General features: G+C 45.8%; 1 protein-coding gene across 4 annotated transcripts in view; it reads right to left on the reverse strand.

The window, feature by feature from the left end:
* Window positions 1-12180, reverse strand: part of SLC44A5 (solute carrier family 44 member 5) — a 175720-nt gene that overhangs the window by 79726 nt on the left and 83814 nt on the right. The window contains exon 1 of one of the 4 annotated variants that reach the window (XM_061469802.1): window positions 4745-4999. The exons of 1 other annotated variant lie outside the window; for it this stretch is intronic. In XM_061469802.1, the coding sequence (XP_061325786.1) occupies window positions 4745-4781 (37 nt within the window). In that variant the 5' untranslated portion in view covers window positions 4782-4999. Of the gene's footprint in view, window positions 1-4466; window positions 4602-4744; window positions 5000-12180 lie in introns of those variants that run through there. 2 more of the 4 variants (XM_061469806.1, XM_061469801.1) reach the window with 2 other exon arrangements.

The raw sequence follows: 12180 nt of genomic DNA on the forward strand, positions 1-12180 counted from the left end.
ACTGCCTGTTTATCTGCCTCCTCTCCTGTCTTTGAGATTTCCACTGGGCTTCCACAGATATGTAAACAAGTGTGCACATGAGAGAAAACCAGGCAGAACTACATTTCATTTTGGCTTTATTTTACATGTAAGACTGTACCTGATTCTGAAAGTGAGAGAAGCTTGGAAAGAGATGGAACACCTCAGGATATGTAACTGCCAGCACACCAGAACATAAACATGTCAAAGAGGTATGAGAAAAGTGCCAAGTCTCACTTTCACACAACCATTAGTGTCTCTGCATTTGATATAAAGAGGTTTCTTTAATTTCTTTTTATCAAGTTGAGTTGTGAAAACAACTGCTTTGTGGTAAAAGGACGGCAGGCCAGGTCCACCCAGGGATTCCATGTAGCACCTCGGAAACGGGACAAGGGACAGACACCTCTAGGCACACACACACACGGGACTGAAAGGCACCAGCCTGAGCTGAAATGGAACCCTTGGTCAGAGGACAGGGGTGGAAACCCAAAGGGATACTGGTCAGGGCAATGACGACTTATTTGTGCTCTTGGCACCCTGATGCAGAGAAATTTCAATGTATTCCTAAGCAGAAGGATTCACCAACTCTGACAAAACTACCAAGTTATGGTACATGTATGTAAAGCCTTGTTTTGGTAACACAGGGAGTTCTACTAAAAGGAGGGTGGTTGAGCTTTATCATCACCTGCTTGACAATTCCATTACACAATCACACTTTCCTTTGTATCCCAAAGAAAATTTGTATCACATAGAAACTGATCCAATCCATCTGACACAGGACTCTGTGAAGGTTAGACTTCATTTCAGCACTAAATTGTATGGTAGCAGAGAGAATTTCCCCTCAATTATGCATTAACATCCTGCTTGTTAAAAAGACGTAACAAAACGTATGTAGACACAAAGAAGCCTAGCTTACTGAACTATTTCTTTTTGGGTAATGGTCATTGACAGTCACACCACTCAGCAATAAATAATCACTATGCATAACAGTTAATCTTCTTAAGTAAAGATGTTCTTACTGCATCATCCTTGCTCATGGCTGAGCAATACCTCACTCCCAAGAATGGTTCAGCTTAAGTGGGTAAGCTAAAAGAAGTACAATACTCATACCTCTAAAGGATGACAAATCAAAGCCTGGATGCTTTCACATACTCTAAAATCTTAATTGGACTAAAAACTGTAGTAATTAATTTGGCTCAAGACATACAAAGACCTACCAGACCACTACATATGCAATTTGTATTGATCAAATCCTACTGGGTTTATTGGCTATTCACTTACTGACCTGTTTCTGGTATGCAGTCCTGTTCATATTTTAAGAAGATACACTGAATCCAATTCAGCTACTTGTATTAATAAAGTAAGCACTTACTGTTGTACCAAAGCAGACGTGTGTAAATTTAACTGAGCTGTTGTTTGCATCTCATCAATCAGCTGTTGAAAACCTCTTGCAAAAACTTGGAATATGCCTAGCTTTATAAATCCAAGTCATCTCTTATAAATGTACCCCACTGGTATGAAATTTGAACCTCATGAATTACCTAATATGATACACAAGGATTTACCAGCAGGAGCCAAGGAGGCTTTACCTGCAGCAGTGTCACAGCCAATAGCCTCCACGTCATACAGCACGGCTATGGCTGAACAGCCCATTCTCTTTAGATGGAGGATGACCTTCCTGCATGGTACATATGTGTAACTGGATGAAATTAAGACTGGGAAATGCAGGCCAAGTTAAAAGAAGTAACACGTCTTGATGGGAAGTTTCACAGTTCATCAAAAGCTCTTCCAAGGAAAACAGAAGAACCTCCCCATCTTGAGAAAATAAAAAAAGAGAATTCATTTTAGTAAAATAAATAAATGACATGATCACTTCACAGAAGTGATTAAGAATCCCAGTTATAGATTCAAGTTTTGGTTGCAACCACTACTGGCAGAAGAAACAACAGGAAAGTAGTTCTTCCTACAGGGGATCTAAATATGCAGCTATTAAAAAAAAAAAAAGTAAGCTAGCTAAATTTGAGTTGAAAGTAATAAAATTTGGCAATTGTATATACGCAATACTGTTTCTTAAAATAGTGATAAAAGCTTTCTTTAAAGACAACATCGTCACCCACTGGGACTTCGGTGATTTGTAATCTAACAACTGGACTGTGGTTCACTGCTATAGAAAATTGCTTATGGTACAATCACTGCTAAGAGCCTGATTCTGCAATGAAGTCAAAAAGAAATTTACCATTTATTTCAACAGTCACATGACAGCCCTCAGTATTGCAGCTACATGAATGAAAACACTACTTTGGTTAAAAAAAAAAACTCTCACATAATCAGCTATAATGAGAAAAAGAAATAATTCCTTCGCCTCCTTAGCTTCAGTGGCAACCTTCCGATTGGGAAAGAGCTTTGGTTTTTCTCATTTGGAAATCCCCTGCCAAAGAGAGAGGCCTCAATAAAGTACATGTCATTGCTCTTGACAAAACCTTTCTATTTTACAAATGTTAAGGAAAAACCTGATGCAAGCCCTGGATGCAGCCTACAGCCATCCTGACGAAGACCAAACTTCAGGAAACACCCAAAAGCTTGTTTTCAAAGATGAATTTATGATCCTTCTCACACATGTATGTGGACAGAGGAACTAAAACTGAGAGGGTTTACCTCCAAATTCTACGGGCTTACCAAAACCTTTCTCAGAGCCAGATCACTTGAGCAGTCAGCCACCCAGTCTACCATGACAGGCTGCCAGCACAGTCCAACTTATAAGGAGCAGTCATCCAACGGGATACTTGGTACTCACAGCAAAATATGAGGTAGTTACAAACCTGTCCACAGAGCCTTTTGTCAGCTGTGGGCTTGACTCATCTCTTCTGAAAAATCAGAATGATGCGACAAGTTAAAAGACCAAAACTTTGGGGAAGAATTTGCCTCTGTAATTTATAAATGTTGAACCTCTGAGGAATCCTTCAGATTCCAAGAAGAAAAGTTTAGTACACCTCAGAAAAATACACCTGTGCACTAATAAATAACCAGTTACAAAGTCAAGAGAATAACAGCAAGTGAGTAAGGAAAGGAAAACCTTATTATGTTTGCTGAATTTGGAAATGCTGCACTTCCCTTCTGTAAGTCTTTACCATTATGTGATCCAATAGGGAAAAAAAAAAGCTGAATTCAAGCTTTGCTTTCTCGTACAAGACCAGGGCAAGTGCTTGAGATGTAGTAACACAACACATGCTACCACAAACAAAATCCACACATGCTAATGAGATAACGGGAAGTAAAGACAGTGATGCTACAAAACAGCCAGAACAGCAGGAATCCTAGTCAGCTACATTCCAGACACATCACCCTCCTCCCTTAAGTTGAATAGAGGATCACCCTTTCTTACCTGAGTAACATGCTTTGAAAAGTGAAGTCCAAAAACAATTGTATTATGATGTTACAACACTGAGTACTTCCTGTCACAACTTTCTTACCAGAGCATCCGTACTTACAAATGGCAAATCTGGAAGCATGCACAGTACTGAGTGAACTCTATTTAAAATGCATTTTCCCTTCCTGAATCCTACATTCCTTCAAGAGGATGCTTCCATGCCTCCTCTACCATCAGACCATGAGTTTCTGTGGTCCAAGGCCTACCGCCTCTGCAGTAATCTGCAAACCCATTTGAATTCCACAGGGGTAGGCACAGGTTCTCTCTGAAGTTAAACCACCACAGACGCACCTGTTTAGATTTCACCTTTGAAACACCCCACTTTCTTGATGGCTTGTCCCCTTTTCCTTTTGTGAGGAAGCCAAGCTGTGAATTTCCCTTCAGCCAGAGCAAGGCTCAAACCACAGAGATGAATTACAAAACAGAGCTTACCACGAGCTGTAAACACAGCACAGTGCGTGCCCGTGGCACCAAAAGGCAGAGGCTGCTCTGCCGGGCAGTCTCGCCCGTGTGTCACCGGGCCGGTTATCAGGGTCCCCGGGGCGCTCAGAGGAGCTGCCTCGTTACCTCCTTCCCTGGCCCCCCTGTTCCCGGGGGGCTGCTCACTCCGCAGGTTTGTTTTGCCACAGAAATCTCGCGCACGCTGGAAGAGGAAATCGGTTCTGTTCCGACACCTTCACACAGGGCAGGGAGCTCCGCAAGCCCCGTGCCCGCTGCCGCAACCGCACCGGCTTCCACGGAGCGCCCGCCGAGGTGAAGCCCTGCCCCGGTGACCTTCCCCGGACCCAGCTGCGAGCAGCCGTGCACCCCGCGAGCACCGCGGCTCGGCCCCCGCCCCGCACAACGGCCGCCGCGGCCTGGCCTGGCGCCGCCGAACCCTGCACGACTAACGGCCGGCACGGCCCTGCCGCCGCCGCGCACCTGCCGCCCGGCGGCCTCCCCTCCTGCCCGCCCTCCCTCCCGGCTCCGGGCCCCGCAGCCCTCTTCGCCCCACAGCTCGGACAAAGCGGCCGCAACGCACCTGTTCCCGAGGCCGGGGGGCTGGCGGAGATCTTCGCCATGCCCACCCCCATCCCTTTGCCGCTGGCTCCCCTCCGCTCCCGGCCGCCCCGGGCTGTACGAGCTCCCGCCTGCGAGGGGTCCCTGCGCCCACCACCCGCTGAGGGACACAAACTCCGCCGCCGCCGCGCGCCGGCTGCATCCGCAGCGCAACCAGGCCGGAGCGAGGCACTGGGGCCCTCGGCCCCCGCCCGCCAGCACCGTCACCCGCCCCGCCTTGCCCCCGCGCCGGGCGCTCACCGTAGAGAGGCGCGGAGGCTTCTCCCTTCCTGGCCATCGTCTCCCGGTGCCCCCGCGCCGGCACGGCCTGCGGCCCGGCGCCGCCGCCCGCCGCTCAGCGCGCCCTTTGTTGCCGTGAAGACATGAGAGGCGGCAGCAGCCGGGCAGACCCCGCTCCGCTCGGCTCAGAACACCGCCCGCGCTAAACCGCCCGTCCCGACGGCTCCGCAGCTGACGCCTGCGCCGAGCCCGCGGGGGCGGTGCCCGAGCCGTGGGGTGTGGGAGGGAGCAGCGGCATCGCGCCGGGGGCGGGGAGGGGGACGGGACGGGACGGGACAGGACAGGACAGGACAGGACGGGACGGGACGGGACGGGACGGCGAGCGCCTGACGGGCTCCGCGACGGGGACGTCTCCATCCCGGTCGCTGCCCCCCGGAACGTGACCGCCAGCAGCTGGAGCGACCCCGGCACCGTGACCCCGTCAAGGGGGACTCTCTCCCCGTCCCCACCCGCGCCCCGAGGCTCAGTGGCGGGTCGGGAGCAGGCAGCCGGTCCTGAAGCCCTTCGCCGCCCGCCCTAGCCCCGCCGCCCCGGAGGGAACCTTGGAAAGCGCCTCCCGCCGCTCCCGGCGGAGCTGTCCGGGCCGCCCGTGCTGAGCCGAGCCGAGCCGCGGAGAAGGACCCGGGGACTGCTCAGCGGGCCAAGCATCTCCGGTCCCCTCCCCCCCCCGGCCCCCCCCTTCACCAGGAGGAACCGCAACACTTTGGTCCGGGCTTGATAGGAGCATTCCCATGATCCCGTCAAAGTACAGCTTCGGTGCTGACAAATACAGATGCTGGCTATAAACTTCAGTTGTCAGCCTCTTCCCTGTGGGGCAATGGCCACTTAGAGCGCAGTTTGATTGCTGACAGTGACGGCCCAAATCATTGCTGCAGCAAAAGGACACTACATTGAGATGTGTCGTGGTTTAAACCCAGTCAGGTAATTCGTTCGCTCACTTCCCCCCCTTTCTTGCCCTCCCCCTGCTCTCGGAGGGACGGAGAGGAGAATCAAAAGAATGCAACTCCCACGGGTTGAGATAAGAACAGTTTAGTAACTAAGGTATAACACAAATCACTACTGCTACCACCAATGATAATAATGATAAAGGAAATAACAAGGGAACAGAATACAACACCTCACCACCCACTGACCGATAACTCGCCCCCCAAGCCCGACCAAGCTCCGACCGATACCTCCTCCAACCCTGCAGTCTCCCAGCCCTTCCGGCTAACTCCCAGTTACATCCTGGGCATGACGTGCTGTGGTATGGAATACCTCTTTGGTCAGTTTGGGTCAGGTGTCCTGTCTCTGCTTCCTCCCAGCTTCCCCTCCTCCCTGGCAGAGCATGAGGCTCACAAAGTCCTTGGCCAAACCAAAACATCTCTATCAGCTCTGTTCCCGAGCCGAAAGTCAAAACACTGCACTGCACCAGCTACCAAGGAGGAGAAACATGACTGCTACTGCTGAACCCAGGACAAGATGTCACATTATGATTTAGTTTGTTGCTGGGGAAACATCAGAAAAGTCCAACACAAGATGCAAAATCTTGTCTTGAAAAAAAATTGAACTAACCCGTTGTAATATTTGACAGAAGATGTAGGCCATCATTTACATGTTTACACAGGAGCAATCTGAGAGAAAAGTACTCCAAGTCTTGCAAATAAGGGTAACTTTTCAAAAGCTGGCTTACGAACCTCAAAAGCACGCAAGTATTTTATTTATGGCTAAATTAATATGCATAGATCATGAAAGATGCTAATATGCTGGTACTGAAACATGAACCAATCACACATATATCAGAGGCAGTGAGGGTGTGTGCCTCATCCAGTCAGTGCAGCACCAGGTCTTACAGAGCCAGCTGCCTTTGCTAGGTTTAAGGAAACCAAACCAGGCACATGTCACACCTTATCCATCCCTGCAGAGGTCTCAGTTCAGTTCAGGCCAATTGCTCTCGTACTTACTTCAGTTCACATATGCAGCTTTGTCTGCTAGTACTGGAAGTACTTGGGTGCAGTTATTTCCCTTCTGCATTCAATTGGGAGGATTTATTTGTCTTTATAACTTTTAAAATGAGTAGTTGCTTCTTCCAGCTACCCTGTTTCATCAGAATACTACCCAGGCAGAAGTTAATGCATTCTGTGCATCCATGGTGGTTCACAAAGGTAAACTGGAGTTCTTTCCTAAACCTAGTCCACCTACCCTCTTAAGCCACTTCCCTGGTCTAGCTACCCAAGATACCTGTCATTGTTCTGGGAAAAAGATCCAAAGAGCAAACACCTCCTGTATCAAAGGGATGACATACTTTGCTATCTAGAGAAATCCTTATTTCATCTCAGTTTTGATGACAATTCAGACAATCTCACCTACAGAAAGAAGAGCTTCTTGTGTTAGAGATTGAGTCAAACAGGAGAAAAGCTGTGTAGGACAGCTCTGTAAGCACCAGGGTCGTGGGTTGTCTTCTAGCTCATTCTGATGAGGCACTGCAACCTATAAAGCAGGGCAGGATGGGATTTGCTGGTCAGAGCTGAAGTTGAATTATCAGGAAGCATCAGTACTATCCTACAGCTCAGTACTACTCCGTTCCCTTGGTGCAGAGCAGTATCTGCATATAGCCTACTTTCAAGAACGGATATTGGAATCTCAACAAACTGAACCATAAAAGCCATAGGTAATGGAGTTTATATAGCTAGTCCTACCAATACATATATAAACAATATATATATCTATATCATAAGTAGTATATATAACATACTGTTGCCTCTATTGTGTGTGCATATATTTTTGTGTATATACAACATTATACAGACTATGTAATACAGTATTTATATATTGTAGGCAACATATGGTATATTTAACATATATGCTATATAGAATATATGCGTATGTTATATGCATTATATATAACAGAACATACATGTTCTACATGTACGTTCTGCATAGATATATATATGGGTGTCCTGGGTTCAGCAGTAGCAGTCATTTTCTGTTTTCTGGCTAACAACCAGAAATGAGATTTTACTTACTCAGCGTTTCTAAGTTCTAGGGAGAGAAAACCCTCACGTGCACTCAAGCAATTTTTTTTCTTTTCACTAGGGTTTATAGGCCAATATAAAATCAGGATTCTTAGATTTTTTCAAAATAATAAAATCATACATAATATTAAGAAGTTAGTTTGGAATCCTCCAGGATAAGAAGTATCTTTTGACTTGGTTCTAACCATCAGAACCAAGGAATAACTGAAAAATACACTAAAAAAGAAAGAAAGAACTTGCAAATAAGAATTCAATAGGTTAGAATAGTGCTAAAAATACATGAGTTAGAGTTTTTCTGGTAGATAGAAGGCTATGTAAAGACACTGCTTTGAGACATAGCAGATCATCTTTGCATATTCATGTTTTTCTGAAGGGCCTGAGAAATGGTGAAAGGAAGCCAGCACGTCCAGGCAGAATGAAAAGGGCAGTTGGAGGAATCATTTGGTAAGTTAAAGCTGTGCTCAAATGAGCAAATGACAAAGGATCACACAAGTTGGCAAGTTAAATGTGAAAGCACGCTAAAGCAGGCCAAAAAAAGAGTTTGAGCGTTAATTTGCAAGAAGTGCGGACACTAAAAATAATCCTCTTTTTAAAAGCCAAGAGCAGGAAGAGCACATGCAGGGCAGATCTGGTATTCCCCTCAAGCCTCCTATGCACATACAGACTTGAGGGTGATAGACATTTCTGAAAGTTTTGAACATATTTCTGATGAAAATCCAGAAAAGTGGAGACCGATAAACCTCCTCTTTGCATGCTGCAAACAGAGGAAGCTACAATCATGTAGACAGGTTTGGAACATATGATATATTGGGAAGTACATTTTTTGTAAAGAGAAGTCAGGGCTCACAGAACTACTGGAGGCATCCCAGCGAGTCAGCAGGTGTGAAGATGCGGAATACAGCAGGTCTTCAGGTTATCTGGATTTCTGAAAACATTTTTTGAAAACAAGGTGCCTCATCAAAAAGTCTTAAATAAATTGAGCCACCATAAAGAGAAAAGAAGTCTTTTTATGGCTAAAAAACGTTAAGGGGTGTTAGGAGTGGCTGTCACCACTTGCAGCTCCAGCCCAGGACCCCTGCCCAGCTGCTGGAGCCCAGGCTGGAGACCCAGTGTACCTGTCCAGGAAGAGGCAGCACCTTCTCATGTGCAGGATCATCCAGCAGCAAAGCTGAGCACACGTCCTAGTGACCCACATAGGACACTGACTTGGCCAGTCACAGGCACTTCCACAGGTAAAGCATTGCCTTCAGTGGTATCTACACACAGGACCCACACCACACACAAGCACTGAAAGCTACTCTTGAGCTGGCAGAGACAGGTCACTGGTGCAGGTACACACACGAGGCTCTCTGGATACACAAGCACATGTGCACATCCATGGTCCCTTTTATACCCCATTCTGCCTATTCCTCCTTTGCTCCTCCAGATGCCCTTCCCCTGCACATTCCTTCATTAGTTTTCATAGCTCCAGGGATCCCTTTCCAACATTCTGGACCCTCAGGTTTTCATCCTCATCAGTTGCAAAGTCTCAGTTTGCCTATAGTTTATTGAGAGCCAGTTTGTTGCTTGTCTTTGTCAGTGTTGTGTTTGCCTGTCAAGTTTGTGTCTCCATGTTTTGTTTATGGCTTCCCACTTTTTCTTGCTATGCCATTTGACAAGAGACTTGGTCAGATAGTCCTACTGAAATAAATGTCCCCATACCCATTAGTGCGACTGAGCGGGTTTATGTCTCATCACTGCCTACCTTACCATTTGTCAGTCATGTCTGTGTCTTTTTTATGTTCTTGTTTATGGCTTCCTCCTTTTCTTCTTCCCCCATTTTGCATTGAGGTTCTTGACCAGATACCCCCAAAGGGTCAGACACTTCCACACCCCACAAACTTAACATCACTTAAAACTGATTCTAAAGTTCTATATGTTCCATTTTGTGATTTTGTGCCCCCCTTGTCTCACTTTACAGAAATCTTTCAAAAAACTTTTAAGACTAAACAATACTGTGTTACAGTGATGGGGTCCCCCAGGGAATCTCAAAGACTAATGTGCCAGGACCATTGCTGTTCCAGGCACTCATCAGTGATCTGATAAGTGAGAGGAACACTGGAGTGAGAAATTTTGCTGCCAATGGTTATGGGACTGAAATAATTTCAGATAAGGTCAGGGCAGATAAATGTAAAATGATACAGACAAGGGGTGCAGAGAAACACTCGTACACAAATATACGCTTTGAGTTGACCATTACAACCCAGGAATTGTATTTTGTTATCATAGATAATATATGAAAATTTTCATTTCAGTATTCAGAGGTAGTAAAAAAGAACAAAAAAGTACCAGACAAAAAGAAAGTAACAGAAAAGGAGAACAGAACTAATACTCTCATTTTTCTGTAAGAACATGAGCCACTTTATGATTCTGATTATTTTGCCACAAAACAATGACGTTGTAGAAAGTACTCAAAGAAGATTATTCAGCTTGGAAAAAAAATAGCTACAGGGACATCAAAACATTTTTCCCTTAAATCACTGACACAAAGAGGATGGTTAGGGACTGACGGTCCAGTGCCTCTTCCAATTCAAGCAGTAGGAACACAAATGAAGGTAATAGATGGCAGACAGAAAACAAGCAAACCAGTGTTTCTTCGTAATGTAAGAAACTAAGCTGTGGTTCCCAACACATTCAAAAGCAGCTGGTCAAGTTAATGGAAGAGACATCCATGAAGCATTATGAAATACAATAGCATCACCTCCAGCTCAGGAAACTCCTAAACTGGAAAATTTTTAGAGGGTAGAAAAAAATTGGAGAAAGAAAAGGGAAGGGAAGGGAAGCGGAGGAGAGGAGAGGGGAAAAGAGGAAGGGAAAGGGGAAAGCAGAAAGGAGAATGGGGAAAGGAAAAAAGGGGAAAAGGAAAGGGAAACAGAAAGGGGAAAGGAAAGGGTACAGGAAAAAAGGAAAGGGGAAAAGGAAAGGGAAGCAGAAATGGAAAGGGAAGCAGAAAGGGAAAAAGGAAAGGAAATCACTACATTATTGGTAAATGCTATGATCTTGATGCCTTCCCTAAGCATTCTTCATTGCAGTTCTGGTGTCCCCAACACAAGAGGGACATGGAGCTGTTAGAGCAAGTCCAGAGGAGGCCACGAGGATGATCAGGGGCTGAAGCACCTCCCTTATGAAGGCAGGCTGAGAAAGTTGAGGCTGTTCAGCCTGGAGAACAGAAGTTGTGTGGATACCTCAGAGCAGCTAAGAGTGTTTGAAGGGGGCTACAAGGATACTGGAGAGGGACTTTTAATCAGGGACTGTAGTGATAGGACAAGGGGCAATGGGTTCAAACTTAAACCTATCTTAATCAGGTTAGATACAAGGAAGAAGTTATTCACTGTGAGGGTGGTGAGGCAATGGGAACAGGGCGCCCAGAGAAGCCTGCCCCATCCCTGGCAGTGTTCAAGGCCAGGTTGGACAGGGGTTGGAGCAACCTGCTCTAACGGAAGGTGTCCATGCCCATGGCAGGGGATCAAAACTGGGTGAGCTTTAAGGTCCCTTCCAACCAAAGTGGCTGGGATTCTGTGATTACTGAATTCTGTCTTCAGTATGTGGGCACAAGTTCTGTCAGCTGTTATGGAAATTGAACTCGTCATTTAAGGCAGAACTTACTTTGTGTTTTGTCATTTGCTGCACTTGCTAAAAATAATTATACAGGTTTTACTATAAAATTAACGTCTATATTGTATCTTACATCGATACTCATTTACATGGTTAAGTTCTTGTATGCCATTAAATGTTAGCATTGGTATGGCCTTGCATAGTCACAACTGACATTTTGTAATATAAACGTTTATTGTAATCCAGCCTACAAAGGTCTTTCTGCGGCGCCCCCTCCTGTCACTGTGCCATTAAAGCTCTGCTTATGTGGAACTCGCCGTTACATCGGGGGGGGTTGCCAGAGCTACACACACTGCTTTGGCAAAACACCTTTTTAATGACTTTACTGCTCTGGTACCTAACCTACAAGCATAAATACGTTTAGGAGATTGCAACTGGGTATTTATTAATACATGATTCAACAAGGAGAAATGTACCAAACCACATAGCCTCAAGATATTTTTAGCTGCTAAAGTGCCTGCTGCAGCACATTTCAATATGATAACTGAAATTGATTTAGTGCTAAAATGGCCTAGATTCTTCTTTTTTTTTTTCACGCGGACAGGCCTTACCTCACTTTACTATTTCAATGATGAACTTGTCTCTATTTCACACAACTAAAAGCCATCACTGTCTGGGTAAAGCAGTTAGTCCTGAAAAATTTTAAAGGAAATTTCAATATACTTTGAAAAAGACAGGACAGGTGATCTTTAAGGCATGGTTCAAAAGCCACTTTCTGAGCTTTCCACT

The sequence above is a fragment of the Pezoporus flaviventris genome, unplaced genomic scaffold (assembly GCF_033815535.1).
Source record: "Pezoporus flaviventris isolate CSIRO_AGI_PZ_B2104156 unplaced genomic scaffold, CSIRO_AGI_Pfla_v1 ptg000059l, whole genome shotgun sequence".
Lineage (NCBI taxonomy): Eukaryota > Metazoa > Chordata > Aves > Psittaciformes > Psittacidae > Pezoporus > Pezoporus flaviventris.